At 42.7% G+C, this 27,510-nt stretch overlaps 1 protein-coding gene across 1 annotated transcript in view; it reads right to left on the bottom strand.

Moving 5' to 3' along the window:
• B4GALT5 (beta-1,4-galactosyltransferase 5) overlaps positions 1 to 27,510 on the bottom strand; it is an 80,190-nt gene that overhangs the window by 5,012 nt on the left and 47,668 nt on the right. Inside the window, exons 2-7 of the mRNA XM_081257332.1 lie at positions 16,451 to 16,585; positions 6,226 to 6,339; positions 5,129 to 5,253; positions 4,015 to 4,131; positions 2,952 to 3,139; positions 2,076 to 2,198 (exon numbers count right to left, since the gene is read on the bottom strand). Coding sequence (XP_081113458.1) covers positions 2,076 to 2,198; positions 2,952 to 3,139; positions 4,015 to 4,131; positions 5,129 to 5,253; positions 6,226 to 6,339; positions 16,451 to 16,585 — 802 coding nt within the window. The remainder of the gene's footprint in view (positions 1 to 2,075; positions 2,199 to 2,951; positions 3,140 to 4,014; positions 4,132 to 5,128; positions 5,254 to 6,225; positions 6,340 to 16,450; positions 16,586 to 27,510) is intronic.

Genomic DNA, 27,510 nt, shown 5'->3' with positions numbered 1-27,510 from the left:
TGGATGCTTGAGTCCCTTATGTAAAATGGCATAGTATTTGCATAAAATCCACTCACATCCTCCAGGATACCTTAAACCAAATCTAGCTTACTTATAACACCTAATACAATGCTATGTAAATAGGTGCCAGCATGTGGCAAATCCAAGTTTTGCATTTTGGAACTTCCTGGAATTTTTTTTTTTTTTAATATTTGCATTTTGTAGTTGGTTGAATCCTCAACTTCAGAACCCATGGGTACGGAGGGCCGACTGTGTGAAGATGTGTTCTCACTCTCATTTGATAAATATATATGAAATGCCTACTGTGTATTTGGAATTGTGCAGGGCGCTGGGGAAAACCAGCTGTAGGTTCCTGCACTGAGGGGCTCCTTGCTGAGCTGAGGAAAGAGCAAGATGAGAGTTATGACAGATATCCTGGGGCAGCTCAACTGGATTCAAAAACCAGTCAAACTGAGTTAAATGTCTGGAAAAGCTGTTCATCCTCACTAGGTTCCTAAGAAACCCAAGTTAAAAGGATGAGATGCCACTTCTACCTAACAGACTGAGAAAGAACTGTCTGGAGCTGCTGTGCCTAACAGCAGCCACAAGCCACATGGAGCTACTACAGAGCTGAAACACAGCACACATTTAAAAGGTTGTTTACATCCAATGTTGCTGGTGGTGTAAGAAAATTTGTACGCTAATGCGCTGTTGGTCAGAATATTTTTGCAATCTTTTCTGGAGGAAAATGTGACAATAACTATCAAAATTTAAAAGTGCATTTACTTCTTGGGACTTCCCTGGTGGCACAGTGGTTAAGAATCTGCCTGCCAATGCAGTGGACATGGGTTCGAGCTCTGGTCCGGGAAGATCCCCCATGCCGCGGAGCAACTAAGCCCGTGTGCCACAACTACTGAGCCTGCGCTCTATAGCCCACAAGCCACAAGTACTGAGCCCGCATGCCACAACTACTGAAGCCCGTGTGCCTAGAGCCCGTGCTCTGCAACAAGAGAAGCCACCGCAGTGAGAAGTCCTCGCACCGTGTCAAAGAGTAGTTCCTGCTAAGCCCACGTGCAGCAACAAAGACCCAACGCAGCCAAAAATAAATTAATAAATAAAAAAATTTTTAATAAAAAAAAAAGTGCGTTTACTTCTTGACTGCAGTTCTGCAACTAGGAATTTAATCTAAAGATATATTCGCACATGTGAACAAAACATGTTCAAAATTAAACAATGTTCATCAACAAGAGAGGATTAAAATAAATTGTTGTCTATCTACATAAAGAAATACCATGCAATTGTTAAAAATAATGAAGTGGCTCTCTAACATGGTTGGAAGGGGAGAAGGGGTGTGTCTGGGTTGTTTATGTATGAATAGAAAGAAGTCTATAGAAAGAAACAGCTTGTTCAAATGGCTACTTCCTGGGAAGTAGGAAACAGGGTAACAATGGGGATTAAGATTTATACTCCCTGGCTTAGACACACCTGTATCATCTGAATTTTTACCAGCAAATATTATTTTGTATTAACAACCAACACACCCTTTCTTTTTTGAAAGCTGAGACAGAAAGTGGATACAAGGTAGAAATTCTTTTGGTTATTTGTTCCTTATTAGGTTACTATTTACTTACTCTGTAGAAATACTACTTTACACTACTCACACACAGGATTGTTCATACAAACTTACATAATACAAGCCTTATCTGACGGCATGGATAAATCTGTGTACACATAACTAACATTTGACCTCTGGTTTGGGGAGGTTTCACTAAAATGTGCTATGAGTGTAAAGTACACACCAGATTTCTATGATTTAGTTAGAAAAAAATGAATGTAAAATATCTCATTAATAGTTTATATTGATTACATGTTGAAGTGGTATTATCTTGGATATACTGTGATAAATATAATTGTTAAAATATTTTTATTAATATAATAAATTAATTTCACCTTTTTCTTTTTTAACCTTTTTAAATGTAGCTACTAGGACACTGAAAATTACATACATGGCTTAATACATCATATTCCTATTAGACAGTGATGGTCTGGAGAGTGTACGGTAGCATTTCTAGAAGACATCAGAAGAAGGGTAGTACCTGTTCCACAGGTCGTCATCTTCTCCACCCCAACCCCAGAAAGCATTAGGAAAGCCATTGATTTTCCGAAACTGTTCCACTGTTAAGCCGCTCACTCCGCCAAAGAACTCAGTATAAGGAAGCCTAAAAGGAGATGTATGGTATCAATCATCTGTGCATTAAAGGGTGATTTTTTTTCCCCTCGAACAGGCCATCTCACTGGAGAACTAAGTCTTAAGTAAAACAATACTCTCTGTGCTACTGCCCTGAACCACCTGAAACTGTTTCCTCAGGACGAGACGCATCAATCTGAGTAGCTAATTGAACTTATTTCTAATTGATTTTTTAAATAACAGCTTTACTGACGCAGAATTGACATACCATATAATTCACCCGTTAAAAGTGTATAATTTTTAAAAAGGTGTATAATTCAATGGTTTTTAGTATATTCATGGAGTTGCGCAACCATGGCCACCATCAATTTTAATTAATTTCATCACCCTCCTGAAAGAAGGCTTGTACCCACCATCAACAGTCACTCATTTCCCCCTATTCCCCTCAACCCTATGCAACCACTATTCTCCTTTCTGTCTCTACAGATTTGCCTATTCTGGACATTTCATATAAATGGAATCATATAACATGCAGTCTTTTGTAGTTAGCTTCTTTCACTGAGCATAATGTCTTCTAGGTTCATCATGTCGTCACATGTATCAGTACTTCATTCCTTCTAATTGCCAAATAGCATTCCATTGTATGGATGGATATACTACATTCTGTTTATCCACTCATCAGTTGATTGCCATTCAGGTTGGAGCTAACTGGAGTTTGCCATCTTTGCATCTCTCACCATCCTTTTAGATTTAACCTTTTTAATTAAAAGGAAATGATACTCACAGATACATATACTTATCCAGTTTAGTTGCAAAGTGCCTTGGCATCTGTCCACATCCATAATAGTTACGATCGCTTTCTGGTATATGATCCACATCATGAAAAATAAGACAGTCCCAGTCCAAGTCCTTCATTGCTTCTTGAAAACCCACATTAAAAAGCATGGCTCGATTAAAGGGCTGGGTGCCAACCTAAAAGACACACACACATATACATACATACATACATACATACATACATACATATATATATATATATTTTTTTTTGGCGGTACGCAGGCCTCTCACTGCTGTGGCCTCTCCCGTTACGGAGCACAGGCTCCGGACGCGCAGGCTCAGCGGCCATGGCTTACGGGCCCAGCCGCTCCGTGGCATGTGGGATCTTCCCGGACTGGGGCCCGAACCCGTGTCCCCTGCATCGGCAGGCGGACTCTCAACCACTGCGCCACCAGGGAAGCCCCCCAGACCTTTATTTTTAAAAGGACTCTTGAAGCACAATCTTTGCTGCCTCAGCCCTGCCTAAGGGAGAGCTTATTGAGAGATCACTGGGCCAGAAAGGAGGTGGGTCCTGCCCAGCTCATCACTGACTCACAATCACTTGACCTCTGGCCTTGACTTCCTCAGAAATAAAAAGGGGTGATTAAGATAAACCCAAGCTCCTCTCTCCCAAGGCTGCTGTAAAGGCAGACAGTCAGCCATGTAACAGCATTTAGAAGGGTACCCAGCCCCGTACACGGAAGGAAGAACAACACTGCCATTTCGACCTGTGGCTCCTTATCTTAAGGGGCATTTCCTGGGTCTGGAGCCTAAAGACAACACTTAAAGCAGCTCTAGCAAAACCAGCCCACAAGAGGCCTTTGTTCAAGGGTAAACAAAGTTCCAGGCTGCACTCAAATCTGCTGACATCGAGCAACATCTCAAACCAGGAGCAGGATCCTTCCTGCCGCAGGGCGACTCAGCCGTGAGCTTTCGGTTTTACTGGATCTTTACACCAAGGACGCACTAGCTTGAAGCCCCCTACACTGCTGTCTCAGAAGAGGAAGAAGAGAGAAGAAAGGACCACTTACTTGCTCCACCACATAAAATGCAAACTGTAGGCGCTGGCGCTGGAGCATGGGAATCAGGTGTCGGAGCAGGACCGGGAGGTGCTCGTGGCGGTTCCGGAAGGGGATAAGGATTGCCACCTGCAATGGGTCACAGCAAAAGAGGCCGCCCTGTTAGTCCCCTCATCTGTTGCTTTGCAGCAGGGCACTTCTTCAGAATCGGGGACCGGCTCTTGGGGAGTTCTGGGAGCTGTCTTATCCTCAGCTTCTCTAAATGAAGACCTGTGGTGGCAAGTCGACCCTTGGAAGTAAGTGGATCTCGTTCTTACATGGGCCATACCATGTACATGGTGGGCCTGCAAATGAATTCGAGACCACAACCCAGAGAAAGACATACATTCATATTCACTGTGACCCAGTACACAAATATAGAAACATACAACTAAAACACGCTTCACAAAACAGTACTTCCCCTTAAAACATGCAATGCACTTATATATATATATATATATATATATTTTTTTTTTTAAATGCTGGTCATTAAATCGATTTTATAACCCAGTGATGGGCTGGAAACACTGATCTGTTCCAGACATGCTTTGATCACTGCTGCACCACAGCATCTCATAGGGCTGGCGCAGAATAGGCACTTTACTAAATACTTGTTGAAAGAATGGACTTGAGCCAGTGTCATAAGCTTGATCCACACTACCGATGTCTCCTGATTAGAGTCACGCAGAAAAAAACTAAACAATTCTGTGTCAGGCTAGATAACTCCACTTTTTATTCCACTAGACTCATGGCAACAATGCCAAATAAGGCATGAAGCACTGAATTTGTGAAGATGCTTCTGCAAATGTGTCACAAGAGACCTACCACCCCCCACCCCCTGCTAAGCCAATATTCCTGTAAGGAAGAAAAAGGGTCCTGGCTCAGTCATCAGAACAATGTGAATTTCTGTGGCTACAGAAGAGTCCTCAGGGAAATCCATTCCTCCAGTATGTTCTCATCAAATGCAAATATTTTGCATTAAGTAGTAAGTAGGGTGCAAATTACAAAAGGTCAGAGTGAAACCCATGGTGATTCAGATGATGGCAGGTAGGCTTCCCAGCACTTGGGGTCTGACCTCACCCCCTACCTTCCATCGAGGAATGCAATCCGATGGCTTCCAGTGACCTCCGAGCTTGATGGTTGGGTCTTTAGAGAAGAGTTCATGGATGGCATCCATTCCAATTTCACTCATGTTTATGGCTATGGGGCCCTCTGAACAGAGGAGGGAAAAAAAAAATTTAAGAGGCCAGAAAATGGTAGAGTTTTATTCCTATGTTCAGGGTTGTAATCTCTGGAGCAGTTCAGTGCTTTTTCAGTAGGTTGTGTTTTTAACAGGGATGGGGGTCCCTTCCTCTGCTTTCCAACTCATTGCATTTCAGCAAATCACTATTACTATTACTGGGTAAAGCAGCAAATCAAGAAATTGAGCCTTTGAGTTCTGCTTCTGCCAAGGGTGTACAGCAGCTGAATTTCTCAAAATGGAAGGAGAAAAGTAGCTGAGCTTGGCACCGACGCCGTGTGCTCCTGAGGCACGTATAGACACACTGTCCCAATTCATTGATCAGTGACCCCGACTGGTCACGTCCACACTCAGGACTCTCATCATCTCGGACTCAAGTCAAGAAGAGGACTGTCCAAGAAGCCCCAAAGTACAGAAAAGGTGTAACAGTACATTGTCACTGCTTCAGATTATACATGAGATTCTAAGAAGGAAAGGAAAGGAAAGGGGAAGAGGAAGGGGACGGCAAGAAGAAAAAGGAAGAGAAAGAAAAGATCCAAGAATTTTCTAAACTAGCACTTTGTTAAGAAAATAACTTCCCTCATAGCGAACAAGTCATATAATCAGTGTGAGATTTATGCTAAAAGACAACGCTGGTTGTCTACACTTTCTCTAGGACATCTCAACAGGCCCCGAGTTACAAAGGAGGGGGGGCATGTGTAAAGCAAAGAGTGAAAAATGTGGTAGAAAACGGCACCAGGAACACAGGCCACCCTACAGAAGTGCTGAAGAGAGCCAGGGCACCAGTAACTTTCATAATCCTTGTTTCCAGCGGCCGGGAGGCATTTACAATCTCTGTATAAGTAGACATATTGACAGCTCAAGAACACTCTCCCTTTTAGTTTACTCAAATAAGAAGGCATCAGTTTTAAAAGCAGAGGAAGATAAGCTAGAGCTCTACTCACTCATGGAAGGGAGCCTTTTGGGGCAGGTATGGTTTGCAAAGTAGGTGAAGTCTTCAGGAAGAAAAGTTGTGGTTTGTAGGAAGGTTTCGCTGTGGTTCAAGTCAAGAGGATAATCTAGAGAGGTAAGAAAAAAAGGCAACTCAGACCGGTACATGCCATCCCTCCTGCAACTCTTCGATGCCTACCAAAGGAGTATTTTTCTTAGATGGCACCTTTTGGGGAGGCAAGCCGCTGGCCTAGCTCTTCAGCTAAAATCTGAACCTGTCAATAAAAATGTTAACCAGATGATACTAGTTTACCAGTGTTTCTATTCTTACTGTTGTTATAGCTTTATATGCAGGCAGTTCACAGTCAAATAACCTTACAACGTAATTAAAAAAGAAAACACAGGGCCCCCTCCCATGTCTTTCTCTAAAGGAACCGCTCTCACTGCCTCACCTACTACTCAGTATTTATCTCCATCAGCCTGCACACCCAATCTCGATGCTTCGGTTTTAGGTCCATCTGTTGACTTCTCACTGCGGGAGCTGAAGACTGCGCACCCCCCGCCCCCGCCACACGCATACGCTCTCCATCCTCCAGTCTCCCTCCAGTCAAATATGATAATTGTGGTTAGGACAACCTTCAGTATTTCTATTACGACGATTCGATAAATACTCATTGTAGCTGAGAAATGTGGGAAGTTATGATTACTTTTCCTTTCCTGCATAATTTTTTTTTCCTGGAGCGACTGTCTTGTTTTCCTGTTTGCTTAGTTTTATGTGAAATGATGACAACTTGACGTCATGCCCTTTGCCACTTCATTTCCCCTGAAGACACAGGCATCAGGTTTTCCCTCAATTTCCTCTTCCTTAAGAAGGTCCAGCACCTCCCGATCCACTCCAGTTTGGACAGGCTTTCCTGTGAGCCTGATGTGCACATGCTACTCTGGGATCTCCCTTCCTCAGTGTCCTGGGGAGTCCCTTCATCTTCCTATAGTATCGAACCTCAGTTTTCCTAAGTTCAGCTTCTCCCTTGTTCTCACTTGGTAGAGCACATTCTTCCAGTGGCTTCCTAAGAAGGGGGAAAGGGCAGTGATTTTGAAACCCTGTATAGCTGCTTATTTTCATTCTTCCTCACTTGATACACGGTTGGTTCGTTTTATAGAATTCAAGGCTGGAAATAATTGTAAAGGTGCTTTCCCACTGCCTTCTAGATTCCCCTGTGCCTGTTAAGTCCGAAGCCATTCCCATTCCTTATCTCTGTAAAAGGTGAAGTAATTTCTTTCTGGGAAGTGTAAAGAACTTTCTCTTTGTTCAGGAAATTTCATATTGGTGTGCCTAGCCCACCGTGTTGACCTTTTGGTGGGCTTTTAAAGTTTGGAAATTCATTTTCTGTTCTAAAATTTTGGGGTGAGGAGGAGGTATTATTGTGATGATGATTTCCTCCCTTCTGTATTGTGCTATCTTTCTGGAGAACAGAAAATAGGACTCAGATGTTGGACTTCCTGGCCCTATAATTTTCTCATCTTTTCTAACTGACTTTCCATCTTGCTATTTTTCTGCTCTACCTTGAGAGATTTCCTCAATTTTACCCAGTCCTTCTTTTAATTATCATTTTCTGCTGTTATAGTTTTTATTTCAAAGTGTCCCTTTAGGGCTTCCCTGGTGGTGCAGTGGTTGAGAGTCCGCCTGCCGATGCAGGGGACACGGGTTCGTGCCCCGGTCCGGGAAGATCCCACATGCCGCGGAGCGGCTGGGCCCGTGAGCCATGACCGCTGAGCCTGCGCGTCCGGAGCCTGTGCTCCGCGATTGGAGAGGCCACAACAGTGAGAGGCCCGCGTACCACAAAAAGAAAATAAAAATTAAAAAAAAAAAAGTGTCCCTTTAATTTTCTGAATGTTCATTTTTTTTTCAATATCTTGTTCCATGTTTGCAATCCTTTCCCTCTGACCCTTGAGAACGTATGTGATAGTTAAGTTTTCTCCTCCCAGCATATTCTGTTTCTTCCAATTTGCTGCTTCTTATTTGTTTTGATCTCTAGCACAGTGATCCTTGGCCATCTGCTAATATTTAAGAGTGAGGAACGAAAGCTAACTGGAAGGGTATGGACTGAGGTTCTTCACTGGAGGGTGTTCTGGCCAAAAGTTTGGTTTGAAAACCTCCAATGTCAATATCTTTGGGTCTTTCCTCTTGATCCAGTCAGGTTCCCCAGAGAAGTCTATTCTAATCTCCTGCCAGAATCATATGGTCTTTGCTGCAAGCACCCTAAAACTGAGGAAGAGGAAATGGCTAGGGCACCCTAAACCAAGCCAGGTCCCCCCAGTTGAAGGACCCTCTATTTTACCATCTCTGGAGGTTATCAAGTCTCTAGTACTTTGCCAGGATGGGGGAAGGAATCTGGGTATCTGACTGCTTTTTAAACAGCTTTCAACCAACCTTTATCTTAGTTGCCACCTTTATTCTTATCTTCCAAAGTACTTGATGTTGCTGATTCTTGAGCTTCTGAGGGATTCTGGGGTATAAACTGCAGTGGTTGTTGGCTTTCCTTGCTGCCACATTAGCAGCAGTCAGTTTTCTTGGGTCCATTAAGTCCTTTATCACTGGTCCATCTGCTTTCCAACTTCCAAAATTTTTTGCTATGGTCTCCTTTCTTGTTCTCATTTTCAGGGGTTTACGCCATTAAACACACACACACACACACACACACACACACAATCTACTGTCATTTTAGTGACGTGTTGAAGAGTAAAGCAGAGGCCTTTTTCCTAGGGGGAGGTATGAAGGGGTTCCTCCAACCTCTTTATCTTTTGACAGATAAAGAAAGTGAGGCACCGTATACACAACTCGTACAAGGAGACCTGGCTAGTGCATAAGAGAGACCCGACTGAACTCCGGGTTAGTGATCTTTCCATTACTCTGCACTATTTTTTCAGAGTATGAAAATCTCTTTCACCAGTCCTTTTGGATTCATGCTGATTCTATGAAAATTAAAACTTCCTATTCACATTCACTTTGCACCCTGGAATTCTAGAATCTTCAACATGGATATTTTTAAAAAAGCACTATGAAAGGGCTTCCAAGAATCAAATGGCTAATACAGTGAGTCCTTTTATACAGACACATGGCTGCCTATTCTACAAGTACTCAGAGGACGAAACTCAATGAGAGGCAACTTGAAGAGAATCTGAGGTCTCTTTTTTTAATATTATGAGTATTTATTATAAATACGGCTGAATACAAGGATTCATATATATATAATAGGTTTCATATCATCTCATGAATACAATAATATTTAAGTCTCTTAACAGGGGAGGAAAGGAACAGAATGCTTTCTGTCCTTTTTAGTTGCAACTTTCCTGAAAAACAATAAGCTTACATTTATATAAAGACATAAAACAAGTCACCATGAACACTAAAGGTAAAATTACATTTACACAGAAATTAGCCCAAAGTCCTCAGTTCACACATGCAAATCCATCCTAAGTAAGTCCAGCCCTTTCTGAAGGTATTAACACTTCAAAAAACTACATCAAGAACCTCCAATGCTAATCATTACTCTGGGTGATTCTCATTTTGCTTAATCATATACATATATACACACACACACATTTTTTTGTACATAAAATGATTCTTTTTAAGAAAAAAAATTAGGGGCTTCCCTGGTGGCGCAGTGGTTGAGAGTCCGTCTGCCTATGCAGGGGACACAGGTTCGTGCCCCGGTCTGGGAAGATCCCATGTGCCGTGGAGCAGCTAGGCCCGTGAGCCATGGCCGCTGAGCCTGCACGTCCGGAGCCTGTGCTCCGCAACGGGAGAGGCCACAACAGTGAGGCCTGCGTACCACAAAAAAAAAAAAAAAAAAAAAAAATTAGCAGTTTTCATGTGTTCTAGAAAACGTGTATGTCTGTGATGTGTGCATGTGTGGAGGGAGAAGCTGGTTAGAAACGGCATCACAAAAATTATAATCGTCCTCATCAGTTCACTCAATCCCATGTAAAATATACAAATCAATTTTCACTGCAAAGTAAAGGAGCTGTTACAGTGGAGGATTATTGGACTGAATGTCAATATTATGACATAGTATGAGTGTGTTTCGTGTTTGGTAATTGCAATCATTGTTGCTTTTGTTGTGGTCATCCATTTACAATGCTTGGTGTCAGTTTATCTCTTGTAAAAATAAAATACAGTGCGTGTGTGTGTGCGTGTGCGTGCGTGTGTGAAATAAATAAATAAATAAATACTTTTTAAGGGAAAAAAAAAAAAGAAATGGCATCACAGTAATTAGGCAAAGAAATTCCCTGAAGTATTACAATTGGCATTTTCATAAGCAAATCAACAAAAACAGAATAATAATTCTGGGCAAAGACAGAACCAAGCCTTAGAGCTACAACCTAAGGAGGGAACAAGAAGTTAAAAAAACACGTGGGAGAGGAGGCAAGACACCGTCTAACCTTAATGATCCTACTTTGGGGGTCTGTTTGAGGACACAGATAAATTCCTTTCTACTTCCTTCCAACACTGATATATATATATAATAGGCCTGGTAGTGAAACTGTACAACCCAGATTGGGACTTGAACCCACTGTCCTTTTTCTTTTTTTTTTGGCCACGCCTGTAGCATGTGGGATCTTAGTTCCCTGACCAGGGATCGAACCCGCATCCCCTGCATTGGAGGTGCCGAGTCTTAACCACTGGACCACCAGGAAGTCCCATGAACCTACTGTCTTTTAACTGAGATCACACACCTGGTCTCAGGACTTGCTGAAGCTCAGGTTATGTCTCAGCACAGAAATTCAAATTCAGTGACAGACAAAGTGATAGGTAAGAAGTGGATTTGTTTAGAGATACACATTCCATAGGCAGGATGCAGTCCATCGCAAAAGGCGAGAATGGCCTTGGAAGAAACACACACCACAGACAGAGTGTGGACCATCTCAGCGAGTCCTCGAATATGGGGTTGTTAGTCTTTCTGAGCTGGGTAACTTCATAGGCTAACTAGTGGGAGGATAATTCCAACTTTTGGGGGGAAGGGGCAGAATTTCCAGGAATTGGGCCACCGCCTAATTTTCGACCTTTTATGGTCAGCCTCGGAACTGTCGTGCGTCTGTGGGTGTGTCATTTAGCTAATGTATTACAGAGAGTATATCATGAGGCTCAAGGTCTACTGGAAGTCGAATCTTCCGCCATCTTGGACCTAGTTGGTTCTAACCAGTTTATGTCGTATCGCAAGGGCTATGTCATTCTTTTAAAGGTTGTGCCCTGCCCCCTTCCCTCCTGTTTCATTAGCAGCTAGCATGAAACAAAACGCCACTTATTCTTTTCTTCTGGTTACTAAATTAATAATGTCATTTTTAAAAAAGAAAACCTGAAACACACAACTCCTAAGTGAAAGTCCTCCATAACCTTGCCCGACACCGTGGAGAACACCCACCCCCAAAAAACACTAATTTCCTCATTTCTAATTTTAAATTCTTTACATTAAAATTTAAACAAAATCTACCTTTCCACTAGTAGTAGAAGCCTTTTAAACTGGAAGAGGCAGAGGAAATTAATTGCTCACGACCTGGTAAAACTGTGCCTGGTTATTGCGGAGTCCTAGCTCTCCTCCAGCCGCCTAGAGATGGGAGGACTATACTGCATACTCTCTTCAGGGGTTCCAAACACCCATTTCTTAGTCTTCTAAAGGACGACCCTACTGAATGAGGGAACTGCTGAGAGAAAAAGCCAGCCTGCTGAATTTCTATGGTCACGGTTTTTACTTTTTAATTTAAATCTAATCCATTTCGAATCAGGACATGTTCTTCCAGCAAGGGAGGTAGACGGCAAAGAAGGCAGCTGCTTTTACATTTATAACATGGGACCACAACAGACATCCTTCCTACCTGCAGATTCAAATGGCCTGCTCGGTCAACTTTGCTTTACATCAGTGGTTCAGCAGCCTTGGCTGCATATTAGAATCATCTAGGAAGCTTTTTAAAAATCCTTATGCCCAGGCTATACCCCAGACTAATTAAATAAGACTCTCTGGGGGTCGGGGCGGGGGGGCAGGCATCAGCATCTTGTAAAGCTGCCCAGCGGAGTCCAGTGTGCCTCCAGGTTGACATGGCTACCCCAGTACACAGTGGTGGGAGAATGCTGCTTTCTCCCTCAAATTATCAAATCCAGCTGAGCGGGGACTGAAAAGTGCTGACTAACAGATGCCAGGAGGAATCACTACTTTCTCCTCCCATTTGAGAAAAGGCCAAACCCTTGCCTCTCTGACTGAAAAAAAGTGGAAATATATATATATTAGAAAGATGTCATCAGGACAAGCATTTGTAAAATATAAAGAATTTGCATTCTTCAAGAGTTAGCACGCTTAAGGCTGACTACCTGCTGGGAGAGGAGACGTAAAGACAACTATGGACTGAGCAGCCAAAAACCAGAGAGAAAGAGGTTAAGAACATTGACCTCACTGAATAAAGTACGAAACGTACTGGCAGTGACTCTGTTCATTTTACTTGTCTACGACAACAGACCTGTTTTGAAGGATGTGGGCAAGAGAATACTTTCCTGAGTATGTGACCAGAAGGGGACTGAGGCCATCAGCGTGGGGAGGTTTGTGTGCACGTGCACGTGGATACAGAGGGAAGAAATCTCCCTCTGGGTAAAAGTGACTGCGTAGAACGACACCTGGAAATTTGTACTTAAGAATGAGAAACGCCAGGCCACCCAACCACTCACCTCAAATATACAACTAAGTGGCTGGACTGGATGAGCCCAGGGATTCTCTTTGATAACAATATTCTCTTGAGCGTCTCCCCCCCAGTGCTCTGAGTTAGTTTTACAGGACTCACAATCTCACATACCAACGGCTTTCAGTGACAAGAAGTTTCTCCAGGTCATTATTTCAGGCTTAATTCCAGGTCACAGTCCTGATCCCTCAAAGTACTTCCTTTTTAGGCAGTAGCCATTTTAGCTTTCAAGGATAAAGAAAGCTAGCATTACTTAAATGACACACTAGCTTTTTAGCTACCCTTGGCCTCCTGAAGGCCTTTGAACATGGGTGTGTGCCACAGCACTCTTTTTTCCAGAGCGGGGCAACACAGTTCAGGAACTACCTCAGTCCAGGCTACTCTTACCAAACCCACGATGCTCCTGGCGGGAGTGGCCGGGTCAGCGGGGGTGGTCATTTGGCTATCTCAGCAGCTTTAGGCCCCAAATGCTCTTTCTGACTGTGCTAGGCAGAAAATTACTTTGAAATGAATAAAAATAGTTGGTTTTTACTGGATAACTTCCAATGAAATGATGTTTCCTCTGCAACACTTACTCACCAAGGATGTGCCAATAAAATAGAAGCCAATCAAGATGGTAATCTCAGAACTAGGTTACAACACTTAAAATGTGTTTTCTTGTTAAATCTATCCACTCACACACTCAGAAATCATTTACTCTATGCCTCCTATGTGCTAGGCAGTGTACCAGGTACCAGGGGTAGTACAAAGGCAACACAGGCAATGAGGGGCGCTGCTGGGGTTCAGAGGTCAGCAAATCCCAACCCCACTGCTGCAGAGAGTCCTATAACTCCGACCCCTTCATCCCTGAAAGGGGGACACAGTCGTTATCTTACTGAGTTCTTGGGAGGAGCCTATGAGATAATGCAAGCAAATCATCTACCCCAGGGCGTTTATGCCGATGGAGCGGAGCCAGCAGTGCCAGGATGGTAGAACTAATGGTAGAACTAATAAACCCATTCCAAGGAAGGGTTCTGTGGAGGGCTTTGAGCCCTCAGACGACAAGTGTCCGTTAAGAGCTACTGATGGGAAAAGGAAGACCAGCACTGTGGTGAGCTCCGAAGAAGTGATTAAGTTTCAGATGGCTTATTCAAACCTACCGAGAGCTAACACGGATGGGCTGGAGAAGGGGGACAAAAAGGGCAAGAGTAGGAAGAGCAGAGCAGCGCAGGGAAGGGCACCAGATCTCCCATTTTGACCAGCTAACCACTGAACTGCTATTCTTCCTTTGGTTTTAACTTTGGGCCACAAAGCTGGGTTTCTGATTCCCCTACAATAACTGTTTTCATGTGAGATTAGGGTCATCTTTGGATGGACGAAGGGCTGTAGTATTTACAGGGTAGTTACAAGAAGCCAGTTTATTTTAGATCTGGCTAAGTGGTCTGTGTTGTATGGTTTTAAGTTTCTGGATAATAGTTTACAGTCTCTGTAGCTGTCTGTGAAGAGCCCTGTATCATTAAACCTGTATTTATCAGCACTGACCATCTTTTATTCCTTTTCCCACCCCATAAAAAGTTTCTGGCAATAGCCCCTCATTCTGGAATGATGTGACTATGAATAGGCTTTAGGCCCTGTCTTATGGGTTACTGGAATTGAAACCTGACAATTTTATAAAAAGTTGTGTTATTTCATGGGTATTTTTCCCAACTTGCTGTATAATTTTATCATCATAGTTCCTTTAGCAAATGTGAAAGAGTTCTCATAGCCAAATTAGAGTTTGCTTAACCAAACTAAGGATAAGCCTATTATAAAATCATCAAGAATAAAGATTGCAAGTTAAAAAAAAAAAAAAATCATCTACCTCATCATAAGCAGGCCCCGACAGCAAAGACTTCCGATTTATGAGGAAAAGAGGCACATTAAACACAAAATGGATGATTAATTAGTCCAACCAGAGGGATGCTGGGAAGAATTATTTTAGTGTATGATAATTTGAGGATAAACACCTGCAAATTCAAGTAACAGTGGGTTTCTGGATAGGCCTTCCAAGGGTGCAACTCTCTCTGCTCAACTTCCAGGGACAATAAACCCTCAGGGAATTAGCACGACCTGTGTTGCAAGACCAGCAGTGGTGCAGGGATGGAGACCTGCTGCGCACCCTCTAACTTTGAGAGAAAACAGGCTACCTCGCCAATGGCCCAGAGAGAAGCCCCAGCATCCTCTAACCTTGGAGAGGCGTGAACACTTGGACTGAGTAAAGGTCATGACAGCACACATGCTCCTTTATCTGGAGTGATACAGGGGAAAGAGCTCTGAATGGCAGTCAAAGTATTCCCGAGTTTTATCACCAAAGTAGAAGCAGGTTCGGGCGGGGTTTAGGGAAAAATCACATGACCAAGCCACTCCAACAACACCCCCAAGATTACTTGTACATGTGAAAAATGGAAGTAACAAAATCCTGCCTATCCGATGGAGCCATATCCGAGTCAAGTGAGACAATGTGTGTGGGATCATCTGTTAAAACCGAACACCACACAGGATGAATTAGGAAACAAAAATGTGCTTGGCCTTCTCCCTTGACTTCAGGAGCTGCAGGGACTCCTCTTCCAGGTACGGTACAGAGCTCAGGCAGTTTGTCCCGTGAGGCCACAATTTGGCTGAAAAGCTCTGAAAAGTTGATCGTTCGCTCTTTGAGAACAAGAAGGAAGTAAGTAAGTACCAAAGCTTATGGGTTTGCTAACTGTAGTGCTTGGTTGCTGCTAAACTGGCCAGCAGGACAGACTGATAAATTAGGACGTGGTCAGTTCTTCTCAGGATTTAACTTCCCTTTCAGAGGCAATGCTTTCTCTTGATATCACAACACCCCAGAATAATTCTCACTTGCAACCGTTGCAAAGCAATTTCACATTCTACGGTGAGCTCTGGACAATCATAGAACTTACTAGAGAAGAAAAAAGGATTGATTTGGAGGAAAGAATATTTTTTAAAATATACATATTTTATAATACTAGGCTTGAGTGAAATCAGTAAGAAGCCACAGGGAAAGCACATTAGTCCTCAGTTAAAGAAATAAGTGGCAAATCATGAATGTGAAGCAAAATGAAATCTCAGAATCTATTTTCTAAATAAAAACCATCCCTGGCTGGAGACTGGAGAGGCCTCACGACAGACCCATTTAACCATCTGGAAATACTTCCTCTGTTCAATTTTTGGAAGAGTTAAAAAGAGAGACATAAAAAAGACAGCCTCCTCTCAAAGGTGAAGAACTTGCTAGGTACAGTCTTTTGTAAAAGTAGTTAAAGTCAAAACCACGATTCAGGAACAAGTTCTTAGAATATAATGTTAGGCAAGCCATCTAACCTCGGTGTTCTTTTCCCCTCTTTATATACTTAGTGCTTATAAGATAATAAAAGTTACAGGTAAAAGTTCCAAAGACTGAGGCAGAAATGTTCACTCCTGGGTCCATCACTACCGCTTAGCTGAACTCCCGGGAGGAGGCCCTCTGAGCAGACCACCTCTTTACTAAAAATATACCTGAGTCATTCACGCTGCTGTTCCTCTTGGCGTAAGCGCTCCGAACCACCTGCTCGTAAACCTGAGCGCCGATCGTTCTCATGTTGTCCCGGATGAGAATGCCTTGAGCCTGCATCATGAAGAGGTAGGTGTTCACTGCAGGAAACAGACGGGGAGGGAAAAGAGGTTAATTCAAAAGTAATCAGTAACATAAAACACACAGAAAACCCCACATAACTTTGGGTTTCTTTCTTTTTTTTTTTTTTTTTTCTTTTTGTGGTATGCGGGCCTCTCACTGCTGTGGCCTCTCCCGTTGCGGAGCACAGGCTCCGGACGCGCAGGCCCAGCGGCCATGGCTCACGGGCCCAGCCGCTCCGCGGCATATGGGATCCTCCCAGACCGGGGCACGAACCCGTATCCCCTGCATCGGCAGGCGGACTCTCAACCACTGCGCCACCAGGGAGGCCCCTCTTTCTTTTTTTTTATCCCCTTTTCTTTTTGAAACCTCTTTCAGCTCTAAAACCCTACAAATGCTGTAACTTCTATTTTCCATACTGGGTTCTACGTTTTCAGGACACCAATATTCCTTGGGTAGCTAGTAGAACTTAGGGGTATTTCTGTCCATATTCAGCAGTTTTAGAAAAACCACAAATGAAAAAAAAAATTATATTCTACCTGGTCTTCAAATACCCAAGCTGTATTCTAGCACTGTTATGATCAGAAAGACCTTTATGGATCAGTTAAAACATTCTGAAAAAGATCTCTGCTCTCTCTAAGTTCACATTCTCAATACTCAATCGCTATCCTCAGAGAAAGGAAACCACCAATTGCCCTGCCTTCTGGAAACACTTAGATGTAGGTCTGGTCCTGGCTGTCTTTCAAAAGTGGTGATGAAGGTTCTAGCTATTTTTCTTTGCGCTATTTGGAGAGAAGAAGAAAATAACGAAAGAATGTTAGCAGTCCTCACTACCCACCCACCTCAGCCCCAAAGTTCAAAGCAATGGGAAAGGAGCAGGGGGCTTGGTTCAGGTGTCAGTTAAAACATATTCCCTTCATGATACATACAAATATCCAATCATTATGTTGTGCACCTGAAACTAAAATGATGTTATATGCAAGTTATATCTCAATAAAAACAAAGCAAAACAAGAAAAACCATATTCTTAACATATTAACTGCCCAATCATCGTCATCTTTGGAAAGCGATCTCAGGGGTGGCACATTTATAAGTCTAAACTCTGGCGTGTGCTAGGGATCATCTGAACACTTTGACTGACCTCTAACCAGGCCCCAGGCAGGTATGCAACAGAGAGGCTGGGCCACTCCTCCAGACTCAATACACACAGCCTTGGGCGGTCCTGGTGCTTCAGCAAGACCTATTTTGCGGACATGTCTCATCATTATTATCACAGTGTCCTGCACATAATGGGCAGTAAATAACGACTAAATGGATGAAGCTTAGAAGTCTATTTACTTTATTTCAAGCTATTGTGTGTGGTGCTTGTGATGGGGTGGGGACAGGGACAAATCAAATGGCACAACTCTCAATGTGGAAAACATCAGGTGGCCCACATTAAACGGGGACATAAACTCTTTCCAAAGATTTCTAATCATCTCTAAGATAAATCCAGAGCCGTAAAATAATTAACAGAAGAAATCAATGTTCAGAATGCTTTTAGAAATGAGGGAGCAGTTTCAGATTAGGCCCGGCTGTGACTGGAAGACAACTGCATGCTTAACTCCTGGCACTGGCTGAGAATAGATCAGATACAGTGTTTACTCTGTGTAGCAAGAAAAAGTTACAGGAAAAAAAATTAGCTTCAAATCCTTAAAGAAAGCACCATGCTGTGAAGCCTCTGAAAACAACAGTAGCATCTCATTTTCTATTTACAGCAGAGAGCACTGTGCCGGGTCATAGTAGGTAGGTAGGTAGGTAGGTAGTTAAGCTTAAGATTTAAACTTCTTCCAATATCGTATTTCTAATGTGGTTCGGTACTATTTTTTTTAATCACGTAGACTTATGTATATTATACATATCATATTAAACCTTCCTTCTATCCTCAACATACTATTAAACCAGATGTCTTCAATAATATAGAAACAAATATTTATTGAACATTGTGTGTAAAGCTGTCAGCACTGCAAAAAATACACCACCTCTTTTCTCCCGAATTTCATCTTCTCTGAGCTTTTTATCTTCTACACTGTAAAGGGCACTGTTGTTAGCCCCTCTTTTAAAAATTCCCTCCCTTTCTTAGTTCTGTAGGATTCCTCTAGGGCAGTTCTCAAACCTTTCCCGGCCTACTGCCTGGAGAGCTTTCTGAAGCCTGCTTCTACGCCTCCCACCCCCAGAGGCCCTGATTCAGTAAGTCTGGGTGGGGCCCATGAATTTGCACTTGTAACAAGCTCACAGATGATACCAGTGTGGCTGGTCAGAGGACCACATTTCCAGAGCCAAGGCTCTAGGGAGACTTCAGCTACCTAATAAATAATAGTGAGTAACATTTATTGAGCACTTAATTACCTAATTCTTTATCTCATTTAATCCTCATAACCTAAGAGGCAAGTAATACTATCCAACTTAGAGTCAACTTCTAGGCTTCAGTTTCTCCACCTTGCTTCACCAAGGTCACTGAGGGATGGATTTGAACTAGGTGTACCTATACTCTAACCACTGAGCTTAAGAACTTGCTCATCCATATTCTAGCCACAACCTGTCCCTCAAAGATTTCACACACCCACATGACTTAAATGATTGCTCTTAAGGAGACAGCTCTCAAGTCTATCTCCTACACAAAGCTGCCAGGTGGATCTTTCTGAATTACAGATTTAGCCATACTGCTCCTTCTCAAAAGTCTTCTACGTCTTTTGCCTGCATGCCTGGGCTTCTGTTGACCTGCAATGCTTCTGCTCTCCTTTCTGCCGTCCAAATCTCATTAATCCTTCAAACCCCAGTCTATATAATTCTCCAGTCTTCCCCTTCTAGAATTTCTGTGGTACTGTTAAAGACTGTCAAAATTTTGCCTTTTGTTTACATTTTGTCTTAGTTTGCTAACAACTGTCTCGTGTGTCAGTCTTGTCATTCAATTAACAAATTGGCACAAACCACGTATTACCAATGCTTTTTCTAATTACCCACAGGAATTAGCACAAGGCTGAAGACGCAAATTTTGCCAAACAAAAGAAAATAATCACAAATTCACAGACTCAGGGTTGGACGGGATTTTAAAGGACACTTTTCAATACCTCCTCATACACCACCCAAAAACTATGCCTTCCAAGAACACAGAGTCAGTAAGTGAAATAAAGCCATCTTCAAAGAAAATTCTATTTTGGGTTGGGTCCAAAATGTTTTCCAGCCACTTTTACCCACTGGTTCTCATCCTGCCCCTTGACAGAACAGTGAAGTCCCTTTCCCACACTTCAGATATTGGAAGACAGGCATTTTCAACCTCCCCCCACCCTCACCTCCTGCAACCCCATGCTAGACAGCCCCACTTCCTCTGTGAGCCCCCCTGCCCTTACCATCACCACACCTCCCCTCTCCATCCTGGCTGCTCTCCTCTGAATACCCGCCCAGTGGTCTACACTTTGACAAAGAGCGCTGCCCATGCTGACAGTGGTCCAGGTGCAGTGTGATGGGCCCGGAAACAAGCAGAACTACCAGCCCCCACATAATATAACTAGTAGCATCAAGTGATCCTCTGCAGAACTCACTTTGGGGAATTCTGTTTTGGGTATTTTTGTTAACAGAATTTAAAACTTCCATTACATGGTAGATGACCAATCGATAATTGCTGAGTGTTGTTGGTAAAGAGCAGTCACACCGTATTACTGATTCACACTAAGCTTGCTAGAGGCAAAATACTCAATCTTTTTAGCTGCTAAGCTACACTTCCTCTGTTCTGTGCTCATGCAGCTGGTTACAGAGACCAAACTGTAGGACCTTACAAGTGTCCCTATTAAAAGTCTTGTTACTAAATCTAGCCCATGGTTCTGGCCTAAACTAGGAAGTGTATATGTGCGCTGCTTTCAATCTAGATGATCTCATTTAAAACTCACATCTTTGTGAAGTAGATATCATCTTGATTTCCTATTTAAGATAAAGATGTCAAGTCCTCCAGAAGTCATTTACCCAAGGTCACATAGTTAGTGAAGTCAAAAACAGAGAGGTGAGGTTAGGCGTTCCATACCACTTTGATGAACATTTCTTTGGAAAATGGTACTTTCCAATAATGTGTTCCTGATCAACCGTAGCTGAATCATAGATATAAAAAAAATTTAAGGGGCTTCCCTGGTGGCGCAGTGGTTGAGAGTCTGCCTGCCGATGCAGGGGACACGGGTTCGTGCCCCGGTCCGGGAAGATCCCACATGCCGCGGAGCGGCTGGGCCCGTGAGCCATGGCCGCTGAGCCTGCGCGTCCGGAGCCTGTGCTCCGCAACGGGAGGGGCCACAGCAGTGAGAGGCCCGCATACCGCAAAAAAAAAAAAAAAAAAAAAAATTTAAATTGGCACATGGTTGTTAAATCCTTAATTGTGTCAACAAGTACCTACTGAGCCCCTACTTTCCTGTGTGCTTTTTTTTTTTTTTTTTTTGCGGTACACGGGCCTCTCACTGTTGTGGCCTCTCCCGCTGCGGAGCACAGGCTCCGGACACACAGGCTCCGCGGCCATGGCTCACGGGCCCAGCCGCTCCGAGGCATGTGGGATCTTCCCAGACTGGGGCACGAACCCGTGTCCCCTGCATTGGCAGGCGGACTCTCAACCACTGCGCCACCAGGGAAGCCCTCCTGTGTGTGCTTTTTATTTTTTTACACACAGTACTAGGCCACTGTGGGCCAAGGATGAGCAGGACAACACAGAATAAGGTACACAATTAAATAAGAAGGTATAACGCAGTGTGATAAATGCTAAAATAACATTTACTACAAATTCAGGCTTACCAGTAGCTTTTTTACACTTTCACGAGAAATGGTAATTATTATCCAGCCCCTGTTTCTAGATTGAGGCATCTCTTAGGATCATAACTTAGCTGAGAAAAATAAGCCCCATTCAGGTTTACATAATTGGAAATTTCCATCCCGATGCCAATATAAGCAGCCTTGGGCCATGGCTTTAACTGGAGAGTTTCCGGGAGCAACGCACCGGGCCTCCTAACAGGAAGGCATCCTCTCCTCTCTCCATCAGAATTCCAGTCAGCCTCCATATCCCTATGAATCAAGTAACACGATTTTCACTTGAACACACACATTAATAAATGACTCTCACTCATAAAAAATTCCTCACTAGATAATGAAATCTGACATTCCCGATTAGGAGTAGAATCATTTGACACAACTGAACCCAGGAGGAAATGACAATTAGAAGATTCTATATACTTAAGAGTTCACGATTTGTTTTAACCTAAACATGTGTATCCTTAATGTTTGTTCCATCTGGCTTGGTAAGCTAAAACAGCATTAAGAAGTAGAAAAAGAAAGCCATTCCTTTCCTGACCACTGTCTAAAATCTGTCTTAACACCAACACCCAGACACTCCCGGCTTTATTTTCCTATTACACCTTTTCTTATTTGTCTTGTTATCACCCTCTAGAATGTGAGCTCTGTGAGGGCAAGGATCTATGCCCCTGGTGGCTAGAACACTGTGTCTGGAACACACAAGATGCACAATGAACACTTGAATAAATCAGTATCTAAGTCAGGACAATGAACAGTGGAGACCTCTAAACTCAGCTGTGCCCAAGAAGGCGTGGATATGAGATTTCAAGCCTTTCTCTCCCCTTTATGAGAGGAACTCAAAATGCTTTGAGTTAACCAGCTTCATTGCACGAACCTGCTCTTAAGAAAAGTTCAGCAATTCCTTTTCACCAACTGAGCAGAGCTGCCAAATAGATTAGCTTTTCCCTAAAAATGTTCTCTGGTACTCTCACTCCTCATGAAGTTGTTTGGTTTTTTAATGTTCCTTAATATAACGCACAAGTTTATTCAAAACCTTGTGCAATATTATTTGTAATAGGAAAACACTGGGGAAAAAACTAAATGTCACCCAAAGGAGACTGGTTGAATAAATTACTGTACATCCACATGGATGGAGTACCATGAGGCTACACAAAAGAATGAGGAACCATTCATAATAGCCCCAACCTGGAAAGAACCCAACTATAGTAGAACAGATTAAAAATGTGTAGCCTGTTTGAATCTTGGAAAACTATACAGCAACCAGAAGAGACAAAGAGCAACTATATGCAACCACATGGATGAGTCTCAGACATCACATGGAACAAAGACACCAAAGGGCACAGATGGTGTAATTCAATGTACACAGGGCCCCAGAAGAGGCACGACTAATCTGTAGTGTCAGAAGCCAGGGAAGAGTTATCTGTGGGGCAGGGGAGGAGGGTTGGAAAGGGGGTTTCTGGTCAACTTTTATTTCTTGACCTGGATACTGGTCTCATAGGTATATTCATTTTGGAAAAAGCCATCAAGCTGCTCACTTACTTGTGCACATTCTAATATGTACGCTATACTTCCATAACGTTTACCAAAAAAAAAAAAAAAAAAAAAGAATGAGGAAAATCTATTAACTAATTTCCAGGATATATCGTTAACTGGAAAAAAGCAAAGAGCAATAGTGTGTGTATGTGTGTGTGTGTGTGTGCGCACGCACGTGTGTGTGTTATGCTGGCTGTTCAAGACATAAGGTGAAATTTTATACACATATTTTTAGAGGAAGAAACAGGGGAAAGGCAAACCAGGTAAACATTCATTATACACCTACTGTGTGCCAGGAACTGCCCCTCACTCTGTGAATAAAATGATAATTATAAATAAGATACAGTCCTTGTCACTATCTTCAGTCAAAGAGCCAGACAAGGAAACTGTAGCCAGTGCTGTCTGTAAGGGGGCACAGGAGAGCGGCTGTAACTCATATAGTGACGCGGGGGATCAGAAAATACTCTCAAGAAGAGGTGACTCTAGGATATGGTCTTGAAAGAAGAGCGCTGAAATAGGAAAGGGAAGAGCAAATGAAGGGGCACAAAGGGAGAAAATACATGTGAGGAACTAAAAGCAGTCGGGTATGGCTGGAATGAAGGGTATGTATGGCCAAAATGCGAGGACGCGGTGGGGTGGGGATGGAGTTAGAAAAGCAGAGGGGAGCAGGAACACAAAGGGCTTTATGTGCTATACTTAGGGGCGTGACATGGAAGAAACAGTCCAGGACCAGATTTCAGGTGGGCCAACTAGTAGCAATCAATCAAAACAAGTGAATACACCCCTACTCAAATTCAGGGCTCCAGATAAAAGTCTGAGCTTTTTAGTATCCAGACCTAAGTTCCTTAAAGGGAGAAATTTCTTTGGATGAACTGAGTAAGGTGCTGTACGTAGAATCCCATTTGCTTACTACAAGCTGGGTGCCAAATCTTACCAAAGACTGTATTTTCGCTCTACATGAAGCAGCAGGAGGAATGCCCTGTCTGCCAAATCTTGGAGCAAGCAGATGGAGTGAAAGGCATCAAGATATAAAGCCGGTACTACTGATACACAGCCGGGGAGAGCTGGGGCAGGGGAGGGCAAAGGCAGGCCTGGCCTTCAGTGGGCCCATCAGACTAGGTGTTCTTTCCCGGGATTGACTCACATCTGGTATCTTTGTTCTGAACACCCCCTACAGGCCAAACAATGTATGATTTCTAACAGGGTCAAGTACATTCCAGGAAAACAATGGAACAAATCGATGGACCAAGGATTATACCCCATTCACGTTCATATGATTTCAAAATAAAATAAAGGATGGGGAAAGGGAGAGCATATAAAGGAAACAGAAGTAGAAAAGGAATAAATAGAAGAAAACAGGAAGGCTGCTCACTCTCTCTTCCTGCCCCCATATATAAAATACACCAATGAGATATAATAAAAATCAAGGGGAAACAAAGAACAGAATATGTCAAAGGAATGTTGAAGTTTGATTTCTGCCATGCTAGAATATCTGCAAAACCTGCACGGCTTTTTTGGACCAATATTTTCGGAGCAATACCAGAACCTGAAAAATAACTGATCTCTACTCCCCAGATCAGAGATGATCAGTGTTCACTGCTCCGCACAATAGGTGTTCTGTAAAGAATGAATCCACTTATTCTGCTTATAAAGAGACAGATTCCTGTAAAAAGCAATGCATTTCTTGAGTCCCCTACGTGCCAGTGCCTTTCTAAATACCTTCTGCGTTATCCCATTTCATCCTCACAATAAACCGAGAGGTAGGTTATTACTCTCATTTTGTAGATGAGGGGACTGAGGTTTGGATAAGTAACTTGACTATTTGGAGCCAAGATTTCCCAACAGGTCTTTGTCTCCAGAGTCCAGGTTTTTAATAAATATGTCCTATCATCTCCCAGGTTCTGGATGCCCAGGAGTCCTGTGAACCCACAGCTGTCATCACCACGGAAGATCCCACATGCCGCGGAGCGGCTGGGCCCGTGAGCCATGGCCGCGGAGCCTGCGCGTCCGGAGCCTGTGCTCCGCAACGGGAGAGGCCACAACAGTGGGAGGCCCGCGTACCGCAAAAAAAAATAATAAAATAAAAAATGTTATCAGTTTGAAGCTTTAGTATGAATCACGAATTTTTGCATTTCAGATCTACTTAAAACGTTGGATACTCATACTATACAGAGAGAGATGAAGATCCAAGGTGTGCGTACACGGTGACAAACACTGAAGAAAAAAAGAAAGCTGTTTGGGTTCTTTTTTAAGACGCAAGGGATTTTTTGACAATAAATTTACACCCTTCGGCACATCTATTTTAACGTTCTGGAGCAACTGTGTGACAATTTTCACACTCCTCTGTACGAATGCTCTCTGGTGACACCTGTTTATACTAAGCTTTAATGGCTCTTTTCATGGCTTTTCCTGATATCATCCCACCCCCAAGATTAGAACTGTCTTGACTCTTTCCCAGCTGATACATAAACTCTTACCATGACCCCTATAAATGTGAGCCTATCTCTTCCAGCAGGCTGTAAACTTCACGAGTACAGACTGTCTTACTCTTTTTTCTCATCTACAATATCTGATAAACAGTAGACACTTAGCTACTTATTAAATTACTGAATTACAGCTCAGCACACAGCATGCTGTTATGGCCATTTGGTGGAGGTGAGCCTTGTTTTCTCAAATGAGAAGTAGACTGGTTTTTCTGCAACCATACAAGAAAGATTCTATAAGCCAGAAGACAGCATAGTGAAACTGATACTTGACTAACTTTTCTGGTGGAAGCGTAAAGTATAACCTTTTGGGAAAACTATTTGCAAATTCAACAAAGAGCCATAAAAATACTCGTATCCTCTGATCTAACAATTTCAAGGAAATTATCCTAAATATGAGGACATTCTATGCATGAAGTTTTTAATTAAATTATTCCGAAAAACAAAAACTTGGAAAACAACTCAAAAGCAACAATTAAAGAACAGATAGGTTAACAGTAATACATATTCCTGGTAGAATCTTATACAACTTTAAAAGCAAAAGCCATGAAACCTTATAAACAGAATAAGTGTGGAACACCTAGCATAGACTATCATACTCTTAACAATATGAAAAAAAGTTCTGTTATATTATGGTAATTGTTGCTAAAGAATAAGCACATGCATAAGGCAAAAAATGACTAGAAGCAAATTTACTAATATGCTTAGATGGTAGGGGGTAACAGTGATATGAATTGACTTTTTTCCTTCTTCTGTTTTTCCAATTTTCCCTGTAACAGCTTTCTGTTGTTGTTGTTAATATACAGTAGGGAAAAATAAAGGATTCCTCCAGCCAGACTGAATTTATCTAACATGACATTTATAAACAAGATATTCACAATTCCGTTCTTTGCTTGTCAGGCTAATGGGAGAGGGGGTAGGTGGGTGTATAAAGTGTGCAGCTGCCACACTTGAACTATCTCCACAGCCACATTCTGTTCAAGAAAGGTTGCCAATAATGGCTGCCACATGCTCCTGAAGTCCTCCCTACCTTGAAGGCCAGGAGAGCTTCTTAGACCAGAACTGCCTACAGAAACCAAGAATTTACGCATGGACAAGGTATTCTCGTTTTCTCTCTTGCAAGTAGAGTATCTACACTGCACAAACAACAGACATGAGGGGAAGGAGAAGAAACCCCTCATATTCTAAGGGAAAAAGGTAGAGGGTAAATTCCTAGACACAGTAGGCCGACGGTATTGGTTCGAGTCCCGTCCCTGGCTGGCTCCGTGGTCCTCTCCAGACCTCAACCACCCCATCTGTACGATGGCATTGCTGAAATGGATACAGTTTCCTTATCCTTTTCTACCAAGCCTGACCCTCATCACTGATATACATAGGAGATCTTCTGCAAATAAAAATGTTTATATTTACACTGAATATCTTCAAGACATAAACTTATATAATACTGAATGTGCTTTTGCAAATCACACAAACCCCTGTAAATTCTGATTCTTCTCCCTTCCCTTTGGATCTTGAGAATCACTAGACCGCAAAGTCTCTTTCAGCTCAAAATCCCACAATTATAAACTCACTGTCTTCTCCTCTCTTCATTTGGGAAAAACTGACTCACAAACACCTCAGACTTACATTGGTCTACCTTCTCGCTCCTTCTTTTCCATAGGGAGTAGGGCTTGGCTGTCCTGACACTGTCAGCCTTCCTTTCCGGAACAACGGCGCTTTAGCCCTCTTCATGATAAAGCTGGGAGTGGAGCCTGAATGAGATGGGAAAGCACATTCCCAGAGCCACTGCCTTCTCCATACACACTGGAGTGATCTAGAGGGAACATGGGTCCACACAGGGCTTCTAATTCCCTGTATTTCCTCTCTTCCTCTCTGACCATGTTGAAAAATTGCATTTTCATGATGATTTAAAAGAAAACAATTCTATAGTAAAGATCTGAATTTCTTTAACTCTGAAATGCTATCTGCCTACAACTCAGTTCCTTCTATCCCTTTGCAAACATATAACATAAGATTTTAGGATCAGGCTAAAAGTTGCTTGTCTAAAGGATTCAAAAGACTGACAATAATGAAAGTTGGTGAGGATGTGGCGGAATAGGTGTCTCCTA

This window comes from Mesoplodon bidens, assembly GCF_964165515.1.
Source record: "Mesoplodon bidens genome assembly, chromosome: 15".
In the NCBI taxonomy this organism is placed as follows: domain Eukaryota; kingdom Metazoa; phylum Chordata; class Mammalia; order Artiodactyla; family Ziphiidae; genus Mesoplodon; species Mesoplodon bidens.
Note: the sequence above shows the minus strand (reverse complement) of the source record. Positions and strands in the feature narration are given on the sequence as shown.